Here is a 24,808-nt window from a genome sequence, read left to right on the forward strand (position 1 = left end):
CAGCAAGGCCATCCATTGTAACAACAGCTGTACTTAAGTGTGCTTTGTTCTCTCTTTGATGTCCAATGCTGCACACTGGATTGCTATTACCAGCTATCTGAACAAAGGTCACCAATCCCCTTTTCCTCGCTGTCTGAGGGAGATGGAATGGAGACCAAGTGTCCTTTCGTTTGCCTATTTATTACTGTTTGTAGAAGAGGTGAGCAGTGAAGGAAGTAGGTTGTGCTGGAGAACTAATAAAGGCTGACTGATTAAATAGTCTTAGTCCTAAAAAAAAAATGACTAAAGATGTATGATTTTGAAGTAAATACAGGGACATCAAAGCAAAACAGTTGCCTCTTCCAGCCATGATTGCTCTTATCATATTCTAGTTGACGGATGCACTGACTTTGGATTTCACAGTGGGACACCAGCCTGGATTGTGTTTCTCGACACCCTTCCTCTTGACTCTGGGAGTTAGATTCTCAAATGAAATGCAAATCTTGATATTTCTGGATCTTTTCTCTGGTTCAAGAGTGGCTTGCAACAATCAGCAGTCTTTGTGAACATAATCCAAATTATTAAATGGGCTTCCCCTCGTAATCCTCTCAAGGCTGTCTTGTTTTCTATACACATTTTCTACCAAACTTTTTTTTCAAATCATCTTCCTGTTTATATGCTTGCACACACTTCTCTGTCTTTAGGAGATTTATCTTTTGCGGTTTACCATCGGATGGCTTAGTGACTGTTGGACACTTGTCAAGTCAACATTGTTTATGTTAAAAATTGATCTCTCATGTAATCATGAAATTTTCTGAGAAACTGTCTTAGGTTTTCATTAACTTAATCCCATAACAATAAAAATGAACAAAAACAAAAAAAATCAAATACATGTAGTCATCTAAATTATATCTGAGATTCATTTTTTTATTGTAACTACTAAACGAGAATATTCGGACTGAGATGCTCTACTGCTATGGTATAGAGAAAGCAACATTTCATATTTATTTAGTTATTATATGGTAGAAATAAATGTAGTGTTAAAGAATTGTAGTTTTTTTTATACATTTCTGGGCAGACAAGGAAAGACACATATCAAGTTAAATATCACAATTATTCCAACACTTTTTTTTAAAATCACAATACCTATATCTAAACTGGAAACACTTGCATTTGTTAAGCTTCTTTCCCACAAGATCAAAGGCAGACTCTGATTGAACACATTTTAGGGCAAATAAAGAACATGAATAAAACATGCCATGGAGGTTTTGAAGATCCCTCAAGAAAATGATGACTAAAGATGCTGCAGAAATTGAATCACTTCCACTACTTAAGTGGTAGATTGTATGCAGACTAAAAAAAAAAAAAAATCATTGATGTCATAAAGGAAGATGTTTCATACAATATGCATCAAACGAATCTGCGTTGGTGTGCCTGTAGTTAGATTTTGTTTGTTTTTATAACAATTGTATTTCATATTTAGCTTCCCTATTTTCCCAGGCCCTTGTTTTCTTTGCTTCTTTTCATACTCTTTCACTCATCATTGAATTATCTCTCACAATGCCATCAGTCGGATGATGGTCAAGGTCCAGTCCTGATGACAACAGTAGCAATGCCAGTGTTCAGTACCAAGAATGAGACTGTAAGTTCACATAAAGTTCTATTTAGACTTAAAGATTAATTTTCTTTGCCCATTTAGCTGAAGTAAATGTCACATCCACATAAGGACGCTTACATAATAATTATATAATTTTATTCTGCTTGGTAAATTAGGACACAGTAGAGCATAACTTTATTTAGATTATAAATTGAAATAGTAGTGTCTCAGTTGTTTTTCAACAAACTGAAAATCTGTAAAATGTTTTTTTATTATTATTTTTATTTTTATTTTTTTATTTTTTTATCAGAGAAACAGAGGAATCCTGCTTGGAGTGGTTGGGACAGACGTGCCAGTTTCTGAGCTGCTCAAAACCATTCCCAAATATAAGGTAACACACACAAACTAATTTCTTATAGGTAACTCCCTTTTAGATTATGAGTTCATCCATGCATCTTGATAAAAGAACAAACATAAAAGAATACATTATTGCAGTAATTTAGTTTGAGAAGCAAAAGTCATATATTGCATACATTTCAGTTTGCAAGTGTTCATACCCTTTGCAGATTTAGGTCATAAATTATTTAAATTTTGACATTATTTTTTAAGTAATAGAATGTTATAGGTTTCTTTCAAAATATGTAAAACTTGATACATTTTAAATTAATTAATTTAAGGTTATAAATACTAAAAATACTCATAACCTTCTCAAAAATGACCAGACAAATTTTAATTTCCTTACAAAAATCAGACCACTTTTCTGGGTTTTTCCACTTTTTAAGTTTATGTTTATGGTCATTTTGGTGGTTGTAACAATAGACTTTAGTGACACAGGACTTGTGCTGAGATGCATTCTGGGTAAATGACGTATGCTTAGCCCAATTGTGCTAGCTGTCAATCAATAGGTAGTGGTGATGAGGAGAGTGCGTCGCAAAAACCCATGAATATAACTGACACCCGTAAGAGAAGCAGCATCAGGCTGCTAAAGATATTATATAATATAAATGATGTGTTCAGTAGATTTGTTTGCAGTGCTTTGTTCATTTGTTTTTGTTGCTTAAAGTTTTTATTAAAATATTATACAAAAGTAAAAGTCTGCTTCCGTAATAGAACAAATACATACAATTGAATAACAGATCAAATCTGAATTAATTCATTAGATATTCTAATTTATTTAGAAGCCCCATTGTTATACAAATGAAAAAAAATATGTTTTTAGCTGTAACATTGCATTTAGTTTTACTTAATTTGTTGCATTAAGTAAATCAACTTATCAACGCCATAAGTTGATTTATTAAAGTTCTTTGGAGGCTTTTGCACCTTTTCCACTATTCCTTACTAAAAGGAAAACATGCTGGAAGCATTTAAAACTATATGTAGGAATACATTCTGTGTATTTTTTGTCACCAGATTTCCTGCACTGATTTCTTTTATTTCACTGATACCTAGCTGGATTTTGGTTAGGTAAAGTGGGTTATTTGTCCAGACATGAATAAATTAATCTCTTCGTACCGAATTTCATCACAGAAACAATGATTCCAATTTCAGAGAAATGACAAAGAGCTTGATTGGTTCAGATGAACAATCAGGTACAAATTTGTTGTGCGTCATTTATGTGTTTCTATGTTTCTGCTTATCATTCTGTCCTAGCTGGGTATTCACGGCTATGCCTTTGCAATCACCAACAATGGCTACATCCTCACCCACCCAGACCTGCGGCCACTTGTGAGTATCTCAAATGCTCAACGTTTAACTCTACTAATCCAGCAATCCTGCAGAAGTTGGAACTTCAATCTACTGCATTATTCTGAACAAATCTCACAAATAATAGTAATAATAATAATAATAAAACCAAATCTTGCTTCAGCATGAAGATAGACTAAAGATCAGTTTTGCACAAAAAATAAATGTGTGGGTGCTCTGTTCTGTGTCCTGTCTGCTTCTTAGCAGTGTGGCCTATGTAGATGAGGAGAGTAGTTCCCAGCCCTCTGCTGCTCTCTGAATAGACAGAGATAGGGCTACTGAATGGCTGTGATTAACTCTATTGTACTCACCCACTCCCTTCACAAGAGAGTGAAGGAAGCTAGCATACTGACAGGAGGGGCTCAGGGAGTTGACAATGTCCAAAATGTTATAAAAACGGAAGCAAGAGGGAAAAGGTGCAGGGTACAAGCTCGGATGAAAAAATGAAGACATAATGACGGCTGTGGAAGGAACAGATGAGGAGAGGGCAGACAGCGAAGCAGACAGACGGAGAGTTTAATAATGGTCTAATTAAAGATGTTAATGAACGGCAACTGTTGAGAGGTGGGAGGTGGACCCTACTGACAGATTCATGGAAAGTAACATTTATAAGTACATCTTAAAATAAAATAAGCAAACATGGAGGAATTCATCTGTTAAGAAGCAACTTTTTGCTTCATGTCACCTTTACAAGATGATCAGACTAAGCAGCTGACTAACATCCAGCCAGTGGGTTGAACACTATTGAGCATTAGGTACTGCATTACTGTAGCTGATGCTCTGCTCAGTTGTGTGTGTGTATATATATATAAGTGACTTGCCTGAGATATGCAACTGAAGTGATTATTCACTGGATTTTACAAAGCCAAACCACTGCTCATATAATACAAGGCATAGCTCTTTGGTGAAATGACAATATGACGTTCCTTGACAAATTATTTGTCAAATCTGCTTATCATTACCAGTGTAAAAGCATGTATCTTCATGTGTGTGGCTCAGATATTCTACTCCTTACCATGAGAAATGCTACTACTTAAAGAAAACTCGGTTCAAACGGTTGAAAAGACGAAGTTGTGAGGTGCAACATATTTAATCACTAATTGAATAAGTGAAAATATAGAAGCATGTAAATGTATCTTATGCATTCATGGTGTTTATTAGCATTTTATTTATCTTGGCATATGAATATTGAGTTGAAAGTTTATTATGATTATATTGAACTTACAGTCTAATGCTTATTTTCATTTTTGGTTGAATTTGTGTTCTCATGGGCCTGTGTGTCCAGTACGGCGACGGCAAAAAGCGAAGGAAGCCGAACTACAGCAGTGTGGATCTGTCTGAAGTGGAATGGGAGGATAAGGATGACACGGTCAGACACCAGCAAATCCACATTAAGCCCTTGCCACAGTGCTGTTTTGAATATCTGAAGATCTACAAGGCTTTTCTGTGTCTGCTTTTTGTGTGTTTCCAGTTGAGAAATGCCATGGTCAACAGGAAGACTGGGACCTTCTCCATGGAGGTGACGAAGAGTGTGGACAAGGGGGTAAGCTGTCCAAAATTCAGAAGACACTAGCACTTGTTATTTGCCTCCAAAAGGTGTACGAGCAAAACAACCCGACAGTGAGAATCCACTCTGCCAAAGGGTTGTTAAACCTGGCACAGTGATGCACTGCCATGACTTAGGGATTTTGTTTCCGATTTGATTTGCTCTGCATACGCCGGTGTGCGTCTGTGTGTGAGCCTCTTATCTCCACCAAGCACATGTTGCTGAATGCAGGGGGCTGCAGCCTCCCGATGATTCAGTTTCACTACTCGCCTGTCTCTGATGTAGAGTGGTATTCAGGTGTATGTGTGTTGTTGGTGTCGGAGTGTGTAGGCATTTAGCATTTTTAAAGCTTAGACTGCTTTATGCATTAGTCCAATCAAAGTACACAGTAGAAACGCACATTGGCAAGAGCTTAGCAGGCCAGCAGTCTCAACCACAACCATGCAATCAATGCACCACTAGATGGAGCTAGACTGTAGCGAATCCCATCAGATATCAGATGTTGATCAACTAAATATTTGCTAAATCATCTTTAATCTTTTGATTTCAGAAACGTGTACTGGTTTTACACAACGATTACTACTACACAGATATTAAAGGCACTCCTTTCAGGTAAGAAGGATTTTATCTGCGTTATTATTTGATGAAAGGTGTTTTTTTTGGCATTGTTGTTGTTGAAATGTATCTATTTCAATTTTAGTCTAGGAGTTGCTCTTTCCAGAGGGCATGGGAAATATTTCTTCAGAGGCAATGTCACTGTGGAAGAAGGTAGAAAATCTTTTTGTCTTATTTTTCTCCTTCAGCTTTTCACCCCTGGTTTCACCTTAATTTGTTCAGATAGTTTTTTTCTGCACTTGTTATTGATTCCTCAACATGTCTTCCAACTTTTTGTGTGTCAGTGTTTGCTCCAGTGTTGATAGTTTTCAAATTTTGGAATAATACTTTTTCCCCCTCAGTCATTTAAGCAGCAAGATAAATAACTGCTAAACACTCCATGAACTATTTCTAATTGCAGGATTTGTCATAAATACACATGTAATATCTGTGACAAGCCACTTTTTACACACACTTGAAGATGTCAACAAAAATTGATCCATAAATTAGGTTTTGAACATATGCTTTGATGCACAAATAGAGGTTAATTCCTTGTGTTTTTGCAACACATTTCGATTTCTGTCAAGGAATCTTAGCTGGACTGATGACATTTTATTCTTTATTCAAGGCTTGTTATAATTAAACACAGTCAAAGCAGGTTTGGAAATACTATAGTTTGTTGATATAAATTTGATTAAGTTGGAAAAAAATAGGCATAACAGGTTTTTGGTTCTACTATCATATTTATTGTACATAAAATCAATTATTCAATTTATTATAAGTATAAACAGCTGTAATATAAACCGGGTTATGTCTGTTATGAATTTTTTATTTACTATGAGCTAGCCAGGTGAAATTATTCCACAATGATCAATATTCTGCTGGCAAATTGAACCACCAGCTCTGTGCAGCATTCTTCCGTAACTGAGCATATTAGACAGCAATATTTGGACGTGTGGTCAACATTTCCTCCACTGCCATTGTTAAAACTACAATCAACGTCATCGTTCACAACTTCTACTTCTGTTCGCTGATTGGCCCGGTAGAAAATCTACCAGAGACGATCCGAGTCAAGCAGAGAAAGCCAAGACTAACCTGGAAGCAAGAATTCAACATAGAACAACATAGAAATAAAAATGTACTCAAAACCTTTACCCTTTTCCTTTTCAACGTCCCAGTTTCTGCCTGTGTAATTAAGTGGTTTAGCTGTTCATATCCTTGTCTGGCTTGATGGTGAGTGTCTGCATATACAGTGTTTTCTGTATATGTTCATGTCCAGCTTCATGGACTTTAATATTCATGGGGCAGTGCCTGTGTCTGTAGGCTTCTGTGTCCAAGTGTTTCTCTAAACATGTCTGTCATGCAGGGCTCTCTGAGCATGACTTGGCTCTTCCTGGTCTAATCAAGCCTGTCATGTTTGTTCAAAAAGGACATTTTTCAAACACTCTCTGTGTTTAAGTTAATCTGCATTTTAAATATAGAAGCCTGTCACTTTTATTAAGACAGTCACTTGGAGACATAATATTATCATTCTTTTTTAGGACTTCATGACTTGGAGCATCCTGATGTTGCACTGGCTGACGAATGGTGAGAAAAATAACACAAATAAAATGTCATTCTCCATCCTTATTCTGTTTAAATTGTACGTATACAACTAAAGTATGAATTTGAACATATTTAAGAAAATAAAATGTCTCAGTTGCGTTTGCATTTCTAGGACTTTGGCAGATTATTGGGTTATTTCTGTGATTTGTGGTCATCATAAGGGATTACAGTTAATGCTTTTCAAACTAATCCTTGTAGATCGAAAGCAAAGCATTTTTTTTCGTTAGTATATGGTTTTATATTATTTGTAATCCAAAACTACCTAACAGCAGAAGGGAAATCTCACCTCTATTGAAAAAAAATAACAAGTAGATACTCAACCAACAGATCATTAAATGAGTCATTTTAAAATGAAGCTGATCTTGAGTCAGTTACAACTATAAAACTTATGTTTGTTGTTTTGTCTTTTCGTTTTCTGCTCTTGTTATGCTATAGGACATACTGCAACACAGACGAGCACCCCAAGCATCGCTACTTGTCTCAAATAGAAGCAATAAAAATGTATCTCAGTGGGCAGGAACCCCGCTTGCATTGTAAGTTAAATTTTAGTGCTTTTTCTTTAACTGGATCAGCTTACGTTATTTGTATTTACTTGTCATCAATAACCCCCAGTCCCCCTTTTTTTTTGTAAAACTGATCTCTATTTGCCTTTGTCCTGTCAGGTGACAAGGAACTCATCCAGGAAGTTCTCTTTGATGCGGTTGTGACCGCTCCACTTGAAGCCTATTGGACCAGTCTTGTGCTCAATAAGTCAGAGTAAGTCACCCATTCCACTGATTTCACTGTTATTAGGGAACATTTGTGCGATTAAACAGCCTATGTTATTTTTCTGATGCCAATAACACAGCTGCCCACAAAGGCAGTTCAAGTTTATAAACTTGTCTCACTATACAGAAACTCGGACAAAGGTGTGGAGATTGCCTATCTTGGCACAAGGACAGGGCTGTCCAGAATTAATCTATTTGTGGTGCCCGACGAACTCACAAACCTGTAAGTGATCTGTATATGACTACTTTAAATGTGTTATGGTTGGTCAGATTTTTGCACACACTCCACAAGAGTGTAGATGTGGGGCTAATTGTGGGCTTATAATGTTGCGTTTGAACCATTCTTTTTTGGAGTTGAAACAGATGTGACACACACATTCAATGATTTGCATCAATAAGAATACAGTCATTCCAAAACCTCATCCATTTCCAAGCTGGCTTTAGTGTGTACTCAGGATCATTGTTTGGCTGGAAAACCTGAATGGTTCTTAAGTTCAACCATATTGCAGCAAATTTGAGATGGAGTTCCACGAGTAAATATTTTTTTCTCCATTTCCCATAATAGACATTGTTCTTAGTGTTACATGGGTTGTCCAAGGACATTGTAGTCAATTTGATTTCATCTCAGAGGGCCCATTTTGATCATATGGTTGAAACGAGACATGATTCTGGTCTTCTAGTAGTGCAGTGAATTATACTTCAAAACAACTTTGGAGAGGAATGCTGTATGTAAAAGAGAAAAACAAAACAAAACATTAAAGCATTAAAAACATTAAACGTAATTGAAGTTTGTTATTCCACCTAAAAAATAATGCAACTAAGATGCATCACTAAAATCCCAAAATTACCTTTTTTCATAAAGTTCTGATCAAGGCATTATATTGTTTGCTTTTATTTCTGATTTCAAATCGAATTAGTCTTACTAGCTTGTTTCTTCATTGTTGATATCATATGTTTCTTGTCTGCATCAAGAGACTTCCTGACAGCTGAAGACAAAGAGGGAGTGTTTAATGCTGATCACTTTCCTCTATGGTACAAGAGAGCAGCAGAACAAGTTCCTGGCACCTTTATTTATTCTCTGCCTTTCAACTCAGGTTAGCTGTGCATTTGTTTCTTATTTGATTTTTCGTTTGTTTGTTTGTTTGTTTTAATTAAAGTATTAAAGGGGATATTGGCTGAGCCGGATTTAAATTAGTTTTGGTCACATTATGTGTTTGACAATTCATCACACAACACTAACTTTGGCATTTCTCTGTGACTTTTTTTTATTTTTTTTTTACATGTTTATCCTGGTTTCATTATTTTCTCTGGCTTTTATCTGTGTTTGCCTTTCCTCGTTTATTAATTCTGCTCTGTTTGCATTTGGACCAGACTGATTGCTGATGGCTGAAATAAGATATGCTAGGGAGAGGCTCGCTTCTTTCCGTAGAGAATAGCCCAGAAACCACAGTTTTATAAATGGATGCACTAATACGCAAACATCTCACGCATATTCAATTTAACAGTTTTACTAAAAAAATTTTATGTCCGCCAAAGGAAGAACATGTTCTCACCCTCAGGCTTTCCATTAGTGCCAGCTATTACAAGTGATCTGAAAGCCTCTTATTTACTTGCCTGACTTGCCTTAGATGCACCCTTCCTCCAAGGAATGTGGTAGCTGTAGCAACGACAGTCTGTTAAATATATGTTAAATTTATGGCTCTCCAATCACCTTTTAGTCAATCAGTTTTCTTTTTTTCTGTTCTGATATCTGTTCCTCTTGTGTGTGGTTTAGGTTCAGAAAACAGGAGTGTTGTATTGGCCAGTACTGCCATTCAGCTTCTGGATGAGAGGAAATCCCCCATAGCTGCTGGTAAGTGGAAATTCAAGTGCTTCTTTCTCTCTGTCTCTCTTACACAAACACTCTTCAACGCTGACAGAGACTGCGGTATTCTCTTCTTCACACTGCTGTGCTTTATATTCCTGCTCTACAGTTGTCCTCCCCCCTGCTTATTTTCCTCTGAAACACTTGCAGCCCACATGTTCTGGCTTTCCGTGTGTTTTCATGTGTCCAATTGCATCCGTTGTAGTGCACTGCACAGTGCAGAGCACAGTAGCACACAAAAGCATGCACCAACATGCATAAAATATCTAAATATTTTATATGTAAAATATGTATATCTGGTGTTTGTGTTAATCTTGTATGCCAGCCACAAGTTAATTCAGAATGTCAACTCAGTAACTATGATTAGAGTTAGAGGTTCACATAGGTTCATAGTGATTCATCTCTGGTCTGAATATCATATCATTTTTGGGCCTTTAGTGATTTATTTGTATTTTATGTAGGCAACAAAAGGTTGAGATATGTCTCAAATGCCATGGATACACCCACAATTATATTTAAGTGAATGTCCATTTGTCAGGGTTGTGCAGTCTTTGTCCCATTTTACATTTGTTTCATGTAAGACAAAGCAAATAAATTGAAGTATTTAGCTGAATATACCTAAATAATTACCTTAATTAAAAAAACAGCCTCTCTGAAATACGTTTTGTGCACCAGTTGTAGTTCACTTTTATAAAATCTAATTTATAAGTAATAAAAACTGAGGCTTAGAGCAAAAAAAAATAAAAAATCAGACTGGAGTAACTCGCAAGACAAACAAAGGAATTTCTAAAGATACACTATCCATATCAATAACAGAACAGCATAAAGTTGTTTTTTTTAAAGACTTCTTGCTTCTTAGCTCAATAATATTCCTAAACTCTTCTACAGAGATTGTCATAAAATTATTCCAAGAGGTATTGTAAACTCTCTTTTCATTGTGCTGTAAGGCTGAGTATTTTCAGAGAAGATGGTGAGATCTGTAAATATCTTGAAAGTAGCAAAGTAGTTATGAAGAGAGAATAAAAGTTGTTTCTCGCCACGTTTAAAATTCTGTATTCAAGAGAAATCTAAACGTGAGGCAGGTAAGTCTGGATTGCAGGTGAGCCTCCGCATTCACAGCATGAATGTGGAGGCAGCTGTCTCAAGTGTCGAATTAGGTAAATTGTAATTACAAATAATAAGGTATGTGTAGTTTTAATGATAAGTAATAAGTTGTTTGCATTTCATCGCCTCCACCATCCTTAGTTTGTTGTTTATGAAATAATCTAAATTATTTTGTGATCAGGATCACAAAATAATTTAGATTATTTCTAATAGTTTAGATGACATCTAAATTATTTTCTTTCACAATTGCATGTGGAGGTTAAAATCCTATGCTTCAAAAAAAAAATTCAAATTGGAAAATCTGAAACTTACAATCACTTACACATTTGAATTTGTTATACTTTTTATTGCTCAAGCCATAGGGAAGGTATCAGAACACAGGATTAATTTTGACTTGTATCCGTAATGCATCTTCAAATGATATCTGTATGTACGCGGTTAACCTCTGAGGTCAAGTAGAACTGCAGGAATGTATCTTAAAAGTGGAAAGACATGACGATGGAACGAAAGAGGAGGATGATCTTTATGAAATTCAAAGATAAAATAAGAGAAGAAGGAAAAGGGCAGAGAAAGAGAAAATTATTTCACGGTGCCTGGATACGTTGACTTGAAAGCAGTGCATTGTGGGTAGTCTTTGCCTGGGGGGAACCACTGGAGCAGAAGGACAACGATGGGAGAGTCTGTGTAGTGCCACTGCATACACACCCAGTATGTGTTTGTGCATGACTATGCAATAGGGTTTGAGCACAGTGATGCACAGGCAGCCCACGGTTTGCACCAACCCACAGAATAATTTGACCCTGCTCATTTCATCGCTGTTCATTCAGCATAATAGCATTTACTGAAATCCTTCTGAGCAGCAAAACAAATGACTAATCAGTCAGAAGAATTTAGGTGGATCCTATTGTTGCAGTGGGTGCTGATGTGCAGTAATGATGATCACGCTTGTCCTATCTGTGTATGTCTGTAAGGATGATTTTATATAAGAGTATCAGATATGGGGGCGAGATGTAGGCTAGAATGCAAATTTAGCATAAGCCGGTTAGGGCCAGTTTTCACTGCCCTGCGCTCCACTGAGCTGCAGACTTGTAAATACGCCAACACGCTAACTTAACAGGACAGGCCAGTGACGTCACATGCCACTGGCCCTGCAGACATCACTGGAGTAACAATGTCGCCGTGCGTGTGCGTACATACCCGTTTACGCCAGCATGTCAGTTTGTGTGTGCGTCAGTGTTTGTGGTCACATCCCAGGCCACGTGCAGCGAAGCCGCTACCGTGAAATACACAGAACCGTACGACTCAGGTCAGGCATGAACACCGATGGCATCTGTGTACCTCAATGTGCTGTTCTACTACGCCGAGTGAACACACAGTGAGTTAAAATGCTGTTAATTACATGAATCTTCTCTCTGAACAAGTCAGTATGCACAAAACGCACTAGATGCAAGTAAAGAAAATCGAACTTATATTGTCTTCTAACATGTTTCTCTTGTTAGATTAATGACCTATAATAATGTCTTAATTTAATGAATATGAATGTGTGCTATAGATTTGTCTGTTACAGTTAAACTCAAAAGGATGTTGCGTTATTTGTGGGAAAAGTAAAAATAATAATAATAATTTGGAATATTTTTGCATCACACAAAGCAGGCATTTCAACAAAAGTAGCATGGGCCTACCAGTGTCAAGCTACCCCAATGATTTAAACAATTACATTTTAAAAACTTTAAAGAAATTATACTATGACATTTTTATAGTTTGAAATTCCCTATATGTGCAGTGTACGTAATTAAAAAACATTCTGGCTGTAAAGAACATGGACACTAATGGATGCCACCAATTACTGTGAAATTGCAGACTGCTAATATTCACTAACAATGCATTTTGAATTGCCTTGTTGCTGAAAATGTACTGTATAAATAAAGTTACCTTACCTTACCTTAACAGTTCAGTTTGAGTTGTTTTAAGCAGATAAAGTAAGCTTAAACAGATAATGTGCTTGCTTGTTTGCCTGCTATCGTTATATTTCTACTAAAGGTAAAAGAACAAATACCATCAATAACTTCAGAGAACCTTTTCAAAGATTTCAGCTAACCTTTTTTAACAGTTCTGCTTTGAAACTACATTGTGGGATTTTTTTTTTTTTTTTTTTTAACAGGATAAATGCCTGAGTGAACAGCCAGACTAATCAACCAGCTAATATCAGGTAGTTTTATTCCCAATGTAACTTCATAAAATGCAAAAATAATGAAACTTTGTCATATTTTATACAATAAACATACCTACGTTAAAATTACTCCTTAGTGTTTATTCTTAATTTTACTTGTGTATTTATTAGCATGAAAATGTCAATAAATCAAAGATGTTGATAATGTTAATACAACCATAATAGTCATATAAAAAACTTTCAATATAAATTTTTACACACTGTGAACTCAAGGTTACTGTACCATGACAACATCCTACCAGACTACAATGAATACTATCTGGAAGTTCTTGGATTTCTTTGCACAAAATCTCGTTCTATTATAGTTCCTTTTCACTCTTGCGGACACAGACCTTTTGAAATTGATAGTCAGTGTTCATAAAGTAATCAGGAACGATGTTTTCCTATATTATATTTACTACATACTGAAGGAAATGTTTAACATTGTGTAACTAGTAATATGTTACAAACAAGACTGATTGGAAAAATTGTACTTGCATGTGTAAACGTCATTTGTGCAGCGGTCTTTTTTTAATTTATTTTTTTCTTTTTCTTTTTTTTTCTTTTTTTATGAACCCATAAAATACATACAAAAAGGCTGAGTCTAAGTTCTTTTCATTTTAGTTTGTTTCATTATTGCTTCAACGAATTCCCCATTTTGACAGGAAAGTATCCTTTCAAAAATATATTTCCTTCACAAAACCTTTTTAGCATTGCTAGGCACAGACACTTAAAATTTTCTGTAATCTGACACATCTTTCTGTAAACACATGTACAAAGACACACACACACTCTCTCAAGCACAAGTTAAGTCACAGGCTCATCTTTTTTTTTTTTTAAATGCACATCACTGATACAAATAGATGAGGACATGACTGACAACAGCTGCCTAATATGGTTCACTATGAGTCAAAAACAAACTCAAAATGATTAGCAGTAACAAAAAAAAACAGATAAAATCTATAATTCTTTCTAAAAATACCAAATTGTTACATTACAAATACCTACAAGTACACACTTATAAATATATATTTGATTTCTTCTGTCATTGATATGCTTTTTTTCTTTTTTTTTTTTTAGATAAAACAAAATGTATATTGTTGAATTCAGCTTCTGAAATCTGCTTAAAGTGGAAGATAGTCTTCTTATCAGTGCATAGTCAAATACCTGTGAAATGTAGCTACCCGAGTCTCAAATGTTAGGTACATTTATGCAAAAATTTAAAAACAAAATTCTCACTCTTTGCACACATGTACAAACCCAAACATGGCATCCAGAGATAATTAGGTTAAAGGGAAGAGGCTTAGAGTCCAGGGAAAACTTTACCACCTCTTAGGCAATAGCATTTTCCAGTGGTTCCTTTTCATCTGCAGTAGCATGATCGGCCCCCTGTGCTGCAGCCAGCTCCTCATTCTTCTTCAACTCTCGCTGATATTTGGCCATGATTGCCGCATAAGCACATCCATACACTGCTGCAGCCAGCATCATCAGACACACAATCCCACACACTACACCTGTGATGATCACTGTGGCAATGGCATGGCGGAGGTTGACAGGTCGATGCTTCTGCTTAGTTTCACACTCTGCCATGCCTCCTGCCCCTCCTCCTCCTGCTCCCGCTCCACCTCCAACACCAAAACCCTCACCTATCGCCATGGGGACATGGAGAGAGTGGCTGGAGGGATGGGCATGGTTGCCATGGACGTGGCCTCTCAGTAGCTTCTCAGACTCTAGGTGGTGTATGTTGGCAAACAGGTAATGGTAGCTTGTGGTCATACAGGCATGGAACAGCTGATAAGGAATTTTTTGCAAGTCTTTGTCCTTCTTTTCTTCTGGTTGAGTGCAAAGAACTTCATCCACAACTCCACCTTGAGAGTAAGGAGAAACAGGTGAAGAAAATCAAAATAAAAGCGTGAAAGATTGTGTTAAGTTGTCATTTCTACTCAGGAAATGTCACACAATTTCCCTTTAATGATGATTGTAGAATTTATGTTGAAGACCAACTTCCTCTGTGTTAAGAAGCATGTTAAATATGTGACATCTAAAGAGTTCTCTCTTCTGGATCACAAGATCCAAAGAAATTGGTTCTTCCACAAAAGGAATCAAATCAGGAGTTCATCAGTTAGCCTCTAGTTTCTTTTCAAATCCAGTATCCTTTGGCACACACTTCCAATTCTGTCAACTTAATTATCCACTAGCTTTGCGTCTGCATGCTTACTTAAATCTGGGTCCATTGTGTTGTTTTGCACTAATTAGAATTTTCATCTCGCAAGAAAACATTTATGTCAGAGTATCATGGACATGTAGGCGGACTATCTAACTCCATGAATGCCTTGGCTTCACTGCAGAGTGGTAATTTTGTTATCCAATGCCTGCTGCGTTTGGTCTAGCATGGGAAATTATACGGGTTGCTGATATGTGCTTTATCTGACTTAACAAACCAGAGAATTTACTGGAGATTCTCCTTCATGCATGAAGAACCTAAATGAGGAGCATTCAGCTGTAAATATTATATTTACTTGAAGCATTATTACATAAAACTTGCTAGTAAATGTATTATTAGCATGCTACACGTAACAAAAAAGGGTAAAAAACAAATCTCTAGTTTGTGCTTTTCACTGTAGCCCACTGATAAAAGCAAGATTCAAAGGGAGCAGAAGAGAATGACCTACAATAACAGAACATAACTTATATTCAAATAATACATATTTTGTATATTTCCAGGTAAGAGAAGTTGCATTTCTCCATGTTTGTACGTTGTTTCTACCCAACCGTTGCTGGAATATCTTTGTGTAAAAAGATGGATCAGAATAAAATATACTCCTCAGTGTCTAGAGGTCAAACCACCTGGGGAAACGCCCTCAGCAGCTGAGACACTGATAAAAGTCATTCTTTCGCTGCCTTTCAGACATTTGCTGTGGATTTTTGCTATAGCCACTCAATGTGAGGATCAGTAACAAAACGAGGGAGGACAGAAGTGCCATATTAAAAATTTGACTTGATTTCACAGAAATTCCATCATGGGAAACTTGTGATATAAGAACATTAAACCTATGGCAGATATCTCCCTGTTAATCTGGATTCCTGTGTGAACAAAATTCCTAATGGTCTAACCTTTAAAGAGGTAGGTCTCCAGCCAGAGTTTGAGGCCAATAAGCTGGCAGTCACACCTCCAGGGGTTGTTTCGTAGCGTTATGCTGTCCAGGTGGGTCATGGTGTCCAACAGCGAGCGATCCAGTCTTGTTAGTCTGTTGTTTGCTAAGCCCAGGTAGCTGAGGTTTTTCAGACTGTCTCCCATGACTCCTGGCAAACCCCACAGACTAACAAAAGAGACATAGTAAGAGAATCAGATTAAAGGAAGCTTTTGTGGTAATCTCTGATAAATTGAAATTCATGTTGAACTCAAAGTTGACTCTTGTTCTCATATTTCACTGTTACCTCAAATTGTGTAAGTGTTAAAAAAATCCCTTAATATACACATTTCTACCTCTTGTCACAATGGTGTTATTGTTTATTTTTATACTTTTTCTGTATTGAAAAGACTGTGCTGCACATCTCTTGCCACATTTAGCTTTGCAAGCTCTCTGGCTAACTGTTGCACCTTGTGCGGCTTTTTATTATGTATCTAGAATCAAGTGTGAATGATGCTTTTTATTGCAAAGGCTTGCATTTCAAATCATTTCATGTTCAAAAATATTCCCAGAGTTTGAAAGACCTCTGTTCCTTTTGTCTTACATGTTTGAAAAAGGCTTTAAAAGATTAATTTCCAGACACTTGAATCTCTTATTATTCTCAATGATCTCGAAATTCCTCTTGAAGAAATGTGTAATTATTTCACGTAGTGTGAATTGTGTAGGTTTTTAGTCACTAAAACCTAATGTAATCTAAATAACCTAAATAAAATTTAGGTAAAATTTTATTTAGGTTAAATTATTGCAATTGCTTTTCCTTTTTATTCTTTAGTTTTCCAATGATGCTCGTGATGGTGTGACAGTTTCAAGCATCTATACTTAACCTGTTGTGTGAGAGGTCAAGATGGGAAAGTGAGCGAATAGGCCCAAGCAGCCGTTTGTCAAGGTCTCTGATGCCGTTGTATGCCAGACTGAGGCGCTGCAGAGTCCTCAGACCTTGCAGAGCAGTTGGTGAAATAGATGTTATAGAGTTATTAGACAGATCGAGAATGCGGACAAGAGGTATTTCCCTGAAAGCCACCGATCCTAGTCCCCTGATACGGTTATCTTGAAGATACAGTTCCTGTGTGTCTGGATGTAGTCTCCGAGGGATGTCATAGAGGCCTCGACCCCGACAGTCCACCACTTTAGTGTTGCTGTTGCAGCTGCACTCCTTTGGACAGGCATGTGACAAAGGCAGGGAGGAGAGGAGTGCACACACCAAAATCACTGTGGAGACACAGGAACGAGACATTACAACGCCACGTGAGTGCGTACTACTTTTATCTAATTTGAATTTAATTTATGGTTTCAATTTCATTGCTCCCACGTACTGGTATGCGTAATTAACTACCATAGTTTCAAAGTTTCCCATGTCCGTGGTCACTCTCACATTTATTTTATTCCTACTTTACTTTGCTTTTATCCAGATGATTTTGTTTTTAAATTAAACTTATAACTAATGCGCACCACCAGTTCTTAGCAATAACACCTCCCCTCCCGCCCCCTTATACTGTGACCCCTGGTAACTTCACCAAAGCTTCATAACCCCTCACCCACACACAAATCTATACGCAGCACATACTGGGTGTCTGATTCCCTTTGAGATAACTTCACATGTCCATTCCTTCTGGAACATAACAGCATTATTTATAGCATTGGCTTGACTAGCTGGAGGCTCAATGAAATGAAGCTCAGACCCAAGTCTATGAGTGTAGCTTGCTCATAAGTTGCATCATAGCTGTTGCATAGGTAGAAAAATTGTGCCATGTTTATTATTATTTATCAAATTACTAAATCATTTTGATAAATGTTTCCTCTTACTAATTCCAATAAATGTTTTGTAAGTGGGAATTCATGGTGATTCCTTAAATTTGTCTCTGTTTTTTTTTTCTGTATAGGCCGGCAAGATTGCCGTTGACTCGTCCGTTCTGATGAAACCACTGTAAAGCTATTCAGAAGTCAATACTTTTTCTACTCACACATTATGAAACAAGTTCTCCTTCTCACACCCATTTCATTTGTAACCCAGCGGTCGTGTTTCTGTTTGTGACCCTTTACTGACCCCTCAAAACTGTGTACTCAGTTGGAATAATCCGTGGTCAGGTCTTCTGATAGATGGCAAAGTTTGCTTTGTTTGTGTCTCTTTTTTTCATTTGCTGCGTGAGCGGAGTGTGTGGGTTATCAGCAAACATGCTTTTAAATTCGCATATAAAATCACTTGCACAAGCACTATAACATATAAACCCCTCCTCAGTGTAAAAACAAAAGTGATTTCATTGTGGCATGAATTTTTATTCATTTCTACAACCATTTAGCAGCCTCCAGAAATGATCTAAACACCCTCTTGGGGTCGTGACCCCCAGCTTGGGAATGAATGGATTAAATGACACCTATTTACTTCACAGTCTGCTCTTTGAAGCACTCGGGGCCACGAAAACCACAGCTCTTCTTTGAACTTGAAGAAATATGTTACAAAACAAGTACCGGTACTTTTACATTTCTCTTAATTCCCCCAGCAAGCGTTGTAGATTTCCTGTCAAGTTCAACACAAGAAGTTCGCTTCTTGTGTTGACTGGGAATCTTTTAGGTCATTTGGGTCATTTGGTCTTCATAGCATGTACATAAAGAAATGTAATTACAAGGGCTTTTTATTGTGCATTAGTTGAAAAACAAACTCTCAAGTGTACATATAGACATGGCATGATCCGAGATGGGCAGTATAACAGGAGTTATGAAATGAGGTCAATACAAAGGACTGGCTTTTTGCTGTTGTGTCCCTTCATGATAAAGCCGATAACAAGAAGTCTGTAACGACATGCCCACATTACCCATAACAGTTGCAACTGTGAATAACCTCAACTGTCAATATCACGCTAATTGCAACGTGTAAAAAAAGAATCAATGCTGACCTGATATGAAGCAGTTAGTGTGGAAAAGTGATTATAATTTTTAATTTAAGTTACAAATCCTGATTAATGCCTCATAACCCTTGCACACCCACATAGAAATTACACTCACAAAACAGCAACAATGGAGATCCTACCTCTCATTTCTGCCAGTTTCTGGGCCGTGTTGTGTTCAGGGTTCTTTTAGCTCCCTTTTGGTATTGTAGTGAGTCTCACTGGTGTAGGATCCATTTGTCGTCATTGAGGTTGAGATCGTCTGGTCCCGGCTCTCATTCGGTTGGTCTGGTCAATGGGTGGGAATTGGAGAGCAAAAAGAAAAGCGGGAGAAACCAGCGTTGCCCTCAGGTTTCCCAGCAGTGCCTGCGAGGGCATGAAACCCCATCAGAGCAGGCAGATCAGAGCGCTAGCTCACTGCCAGCCAGTCTGGAAATCACTCGAGTTTGGAGCTCTTCCTCTCTCTCCCTCGCTCTCTTCTTGTCTATCTCTCTTGCTCTATCTCTCCTTTTGTTGCTCTCTTACTATCTCCCAAATCCTCACATGGCTTCCTGAATGATTTTGTTCATAGTGTTTGCCGTTCTTAGTACGTTGCCATTTCTCATGACTAGAATTTGTTGTTCTATTGACACCAAATCAGCACTTGGCCCTGTCTGTCTTTCTCTCTGTTTTGCTCACTCGTCACCCCTCACCCCTCCTCCTCTATCCCCAGTTGCATTGGTGTATATGATGGTGTGTCATCTCCCTCTGGACAGCTGTGCCTCCTAAATCATAGCACAAACACATTCACCAACATCCATGTTGCACCTCCTGTTACTCTGGCAAGAACTGAACAAGACAAAATTAGATTGGGAATGCAGCGAGGCAATAAAAATACTCATGCACTTAAATTCACAATGCCTATTGCTGTGGCACGCTTTGATAATATTATGCATAAGCCGTGGGCAGAGGGGCTGGCAGAACACGCCCTCAGCACAGCAACGCAGCTTGCACAAATGCACATGTTGGTGCACACATACAGTTCGACATTGGGAAGCTGCAATAAATTTTCTTGGATTTTTGTTTTACTTTTTTTTTTCCTTTTCATTGCTCATTAAGAGATTGACTGTTAGGCTGATGTTACTGCACAAATCCTAGTTGATATTAAGCTGTTTTGATGCTTGCTAGCTCACTCTGGTTTCTGGGTATTTGCCTTTCTGTTTGACAACATCCTGTTCTGTTCTGCTGCTTGTTGTGGGTCTACTATTTGCTTCCTTCCCCATCTGTAAAAATAACTTACAAATGGAACACAAGAGGACATATTAGACTTGAGCAATGATCTTTCCAGTAGTTTTAAAATGTGTATAAACATATAGAGAATAGACTGACAATAGCTGCATTTCCATTACAAATGTGTGCAAATCTTTTGTGTGTGTTCTGCAAGACGTAAAGTTCTATTTTTGAACTGTGAGAGAAAGCCGAAGTACCCAGAGAGAGCATATGTATGCACAGGGAGAACATGCAAACTCCATGCAGAAAAGACCGTAGACTGTCATCCAAAGTATTGAGTCAGTTGAGCTGAATAGAAATTCAAGCCACACTTTTCAGGAGAGGGGGTGGGGGTTGTACAAAAAAACCCATCACATTTTATTAATTTATTTCACAATTATTAAAATGGTTTGCTCTATTTGCTTTTAAACTAATAAAATGTGAATAAGTGCAAAGGGTTTGAAAGCATTTGTACGGTGCTGTAGTACATTTATTCTATCCTTACTAGATTCCTAAATCAGTAGGCTGCAAACCAGTTGTCATCCCCCCTGCCTGGGACAGAACTGATTGGAGATTGGTGATGGGATGGATTTAGGATGGATTTTCTGTCTCTTCATCTTTATGCTCATAAACCCAGCTCAGCGCCTAAATACTTTCAGGTTCTTAAATCAGTCATACATAGGGAAATTAAATGTTCATACGTGGAACAAAAATAATTTCCGTGTCTTAGTGGAATGGATTTGAGCTTTTGTGTTGAATTGTCATCCCTGTGCATTCTAAATATCAGTGTTGTTATTACCGCCATCGCACAGAACGAAGCCCTGAAGCTACTGTTGTAGATTTATGCTCCAACCATTAATTTATTTCCTTAATGAATGTGCTGTTTCTTCACTTCAAATGCCACGTGGAATAGATTGCAAGAATTCACCGTTTTCTTTCTGACTCTGTGTCTGTAGTCCTTCTTTTCAAGCTCTACCTTTTTCCATCTCTCATGTTTCCATTCCTCTTGCCCAGCATCTTAAATTAGCCTCTCCTCCCGGGTTTTTCATGTGGGTGTAGAGATGGTGGGCTGCCCAAAGGATCTGGCAAAGCTTAGGATGGGATAATCTGCACCTGTTCCTATGGGCAAGAGCTAAAATGGGTCACAGTAGCACCACACCACGTGAAAACATTCGCACAATTACGTCGTCGGTACACTGGGAAGTGAAAACACATTTTAAGCTTGTTTTTTTATTGTGAAAATGGTCAGCCTGAAGAATGCAAATAGATCTGTTGATTGTTTCACCCAAAGATTATTTAACCTTAAATGTCATACATACTGTAACAAGCTGTGAAGGGATTTACCTCTCTGATGTAAGTAAAAGTCTCCTTCAGGTTTTATCTAGACCTGAATTTCATTCAGGGTTTTTAAAGCATGTCTGCCAGAGACTGGAACTCTATTTGTTCATCTGAATGCATAAAGTATTGAATGCTGTCGGTGCCAAATTCTAAAATTTGGCACCGACAGCATTCAGAAGTTGCTACATGTGTTCGTTATTAAGGTGGGAGTTCAGCATTCAGTCAAGCTCTTTTTGTAGAAGACCTCCGGTTGTGTTGGAATCAGTAATGAATAATATTGTCAGCTTTTTTTTTAAAACTTGGCTAACTGGAATATACGGGGGAAAAATTCTAGTTGCAATTCAGTCTTTGCCTTAAGGAAAGGACTTCAAGTACCTTGCTGTCATTTTCACAAATGGCATTCTTCTATCCATACTGACCACTCAAATAGGACAGATTAAATCACTGTTGTGTTTTACTGATGACAATCCATGTGAATGCAACAATCTATTTTAATTTGCTTAGTTTCCTCTTTTCATTTTTGTCTCTGAGTGGAGAGAGTGGCAATTGCTGTTTCTACAGCAGTTTTACCAAAATAACAAATTGATCGTCCCTGCTTATGGAAATAATTTATTTTCCATAATTTCAAAGTATCTTTAAAGTTTCTCAAATTACAAATGTTGGCATCATATAGCCAATACATTAAGCGAGTCGATATTGATTAAAATACTGTATATATATCTCAGTGAATGACTGCATTTTAAATCCTGTTTATTTTTATTTTTATTTTAGTAAGGTTTTTCCATTTATTCAATCAAATCTGCTATTGAAATAAATCTTTGTCAGAGAAAGTAATAGATTCTGCCTGTTGCAAATGTATCTCTTCTTTTGCAGCAAAATCTGAGCAATGTGTCATATTTCACAACAAACTATAACTAACAATAGTAATAACTAACCTCATATGAAGAACTTACACATAACAATTTGACCAAATCCAGGAAAATGTGCTAACATATTGGTAATTTGCAGTCCACTTGTCCATTTGGTCCAAGTTAGGAAGCAAGTGTTTGTTCACTATTTTTTTTTCTTTTTTTGGTTTGCATGTTATATTGCATTCATACTATGTTCTTAATGCTTTTTTTGTGATTTTAACTTTAATTTATTGTTTTGCATCTCTTTCAGCTGTTGGCATCCAGATGAAGTTGGAGTTTTTCCAGAGAAAATTTTGGACAGCCAGCAGACAGGTACCTACTGACATGATGCTCATCCCATGATTGAAGTACAAACACGTTTTCAAATCTAAGAACATAAACCAAAAACACAGAGTAAAAACTAGCAGGTTCTTGTTTTCCTCTAAATTCTAATCTTTCTTTTCCAAATTTCTGTCTTCTTTTTCTATGATCACCTCTTTTTAATATCATATTAATATTCAGTTCTGGCTGACTGTCTGTCCTTTCATCTGTCCATCAGTTGACTTACTGCAGGAGACAACATTCAACATAGTGTCAGGCCCGGTTCACAAGGAATCGAGCATTTATAAACAATAAAGAAAAAAATTAGCATCCACAAAACAGGATGCAGCGCCACAGAAAATGATGAAGCAGCTATGCCGGGCCAATCTGTGGTGCTTTAACACTGATTGGCCTGAGTGATGTCATTTTTGCTATTTGTAAGAGTGAGGCAAATGCAGAATAGAGAGAGACAATAAGGTCGATTTTTTATTTTATTTTAACCAACCTCATCATTTAAAAAAAAAATGTGGCTCGCATGAAAGCCACATCCAGAGTGGATCTAAAATGTATCCACTCTGGAACCTGGTTTCAAACATGATCAATTCTGGTCTGTAAAGATGCCAAATCTGTGTGGATACTCGGCCTGAGTTACTTTGGCAGTTACACCTAAACTCGTCTCCGCGTGGACCGGGTCTCAGTTTGGCGAAAATTAAGAATTTCTTAACGTCAGTCAAGTGAAAAATGTATCTAAATGAGTACAACAGACAAACAAATGAAACACTCAAAAGTCACTTAAAATACAATATTAATGCAATGGATTCATTGCTATGTGGAGTCATTGATAAATGTTCACTACTTAAAAAAGCAGTGACAATGTAAATAAATGTCTGATGCTGAAGTGATGTGATCTAAAAAAAAAAATCTGAAACATTGTGTTCATTGCTTCAATATAAAATGTTGAGGGATGAGTAATTTTTCAAAAGTTCTTATTTCAGCGGATGGCTGTTTTCCAGAGATCATGCTGGCCTATTTCTTTTCAAGCTAAAACCCTGACAGCTTATTAGTTTCTTCCATAATCAAAATTGCAAAACACATCCTCTGATGCATGTGTGGTAATGTGGAGCATTTCCAATACGGCATAAAATGCAGATTATACCTGAATGCTGCATTGCTACTTTTACTTTTTAAAATACTTGTATTTTTGCCACTCACAGTGTGAAATTACAGGCACTCTGGGCTCAGCAGAGTTTTTTTTTTATCATCTCTGAGTAGATAGTTGCTTTGTTAGGTGTCAGACACCATTTGTCATTCCTTACTCTTTGTTACTACAAAATATGCCTTTAAATCTTCAACTTATGAACTCATATTTGAGCTAGAAACGTTGCCGTCACTGCTTCTTACTGAACTTGTTGCTACAATGAGCCAGTTATGTAACCTTTTTTACTGGCAATGAATTTATCACAACATCAGGGTTGGTTTGTTTGTTTTTTTACCTAAATAGTGGGTGAAGCAGAATGAGCACTGTTCAAAGCACTTTAACTAATTTCCCTACGAATAAAACACTGAGATATAGCGGTAAATGCAAACAGTGCTCTGGGTTAGAAGATTAGGTTAATACTACTACACAGTAATTAAGTACAGAAAAACAGGAGGATTTCTTAAAAACAATGTTCCATCTACTCTGTCCTCTTGCAAGAACTCTTTTATTTTTATGTACCTGGAACAGCACCCTCTGCTGGTTTGCTTGAATTCAGATGTGTGAATCAGACTGAGATACTTTCTTCCTCTTAAGAGTCAAACTGCAGTATTCAGCAGCTTTCCTGCTTTGCTTGATTTGGTTTGATATGCAGAACAAGCACATCTGGGCATTTATTAGAACTGCGTTTGTCTAATAAGTCATACCTACAACATATGACAGCTTGCAAAGTCA

The 24,808-nt window shown here is 37.1% G+C and overlaps 2 protein-coding genes across 3 annotated transcripts in view; one reads left to right on the plus strand and one right to left on the minus strand.

The window, feature by feature from the left end:
- LOC103149653 (voltage-dependent calcium channel subunit alpha-2/delta-3-like) overlaps positions 1–24,808 on the plus strand; it is a 130,992-nt gene that overhangs the window by 90,049 nt on the left and 16,135 nt on the right. For both annotated transcript variants that reach the window (XM_016680106.1, XM_016680107.1), the window contains 14 exons: positions 1,550–1,621; positions 1,887–1,967; positions 3,227–3,301; positions 4,605–4,688; positions 4,791–4,862; positions 5,416–5,477; positions 5,566–5,633; positions 7,001–7,046; positions 7,500–7,597; positions 7,727–7,820; positions 7,959–8,054; positions 8,804–8,925; positions 9,606–9,683; positions 22,829–22,890. In XM_016680106.1, the coding sequence (XP_016535592.1) occupies positions 1,550–1,621; positions 1,887–1,967; positions 3,227–3,301; positions 4,605–4,688; positions 4,791–4,862; positions 5,416–5,477; positions 5,566–5,633; positions 7,001–7,046; positions 7,500–7,597; positions 7,727–7,820; positions 7,959–8,054; positions 8,804–8,925; positions 9,606–9,683; positions 22,829–22,890 (1,110 nt within the window). The remainder of the gene's footprint in view (positions 1–1,549; positions 1,622–1,886; positions 1,968–3,226; positions 3,302–4,604; positions 4,689–4,790; positions 4,863–5,415; positions 5,478–5,565; positions 5,634–7,000; positions 7,047–7,499; positions 7,598–7,726; positions 7,821–7,958; positions 8,055–8,803; positions 8,926–9,605; positions 9,684–22,828; positions 22,891–24,808) is intronic.
- On the minus strand, positions 13,393–19,777 carry lrtm1 (leucine rich repeats and transmembrane domains 1). The gene is made up of 4 exons (XM_007568921.2): positions 19,225–19,777; positions 17,024–17,408; positions 16,123–16,328; positions 13,393–14,876 (listed from the first exon to the last, which is right to left on the minus strand). The coding sequence occupies exons 1-4, from the start codon at positions 19,229–19,231 to the stop codon at positions 14,341–14,343; spliced, it is 1,134 nt and encodes a 377-aa protein (XP_007568983.1). The 5' UTR covers positions 19,232–19,777; the 3' UTR covers positions 13,393–14,340.

This window comes from Poecilia formosa, unplaced genomic scaffold, assembly GCF_000485575.1.
Source record: "Poecilia formosa unplaced genomic scaffold, Poecilia_formosa-5.1.2 Scaffold232, whole genome shotgun sequence".
In the NCBI taxonomy this organism is placed as follows: domain Eukaryota; kingdom Metazoa; phylum Chordata; class Actinopteri; order Cyprinodontiformes; family Poeciliidae; genus Poecilia; species Poecilia formosa.

Excerpts from the sequence above, each read along its gene's own strand:
- lrtm1 (XM_007568921.2), bottom strand. Across the intron at positions 16,329-17,023 it reads CTTGACCTCTCACACAACAG|TCTGTGGGGTTTGCCAGGAG; the intron begins GTTAAGTATAGA and ends CTCTTTTGTTAG. Across the intron at positions 14,877-16,122 it reads GGAGACCTACCTCTTTAAAG|GTGGAGTTGTGGATGAAGTT; the intron begins GTTAGACCATTA and ends CTTACTCTCAAG.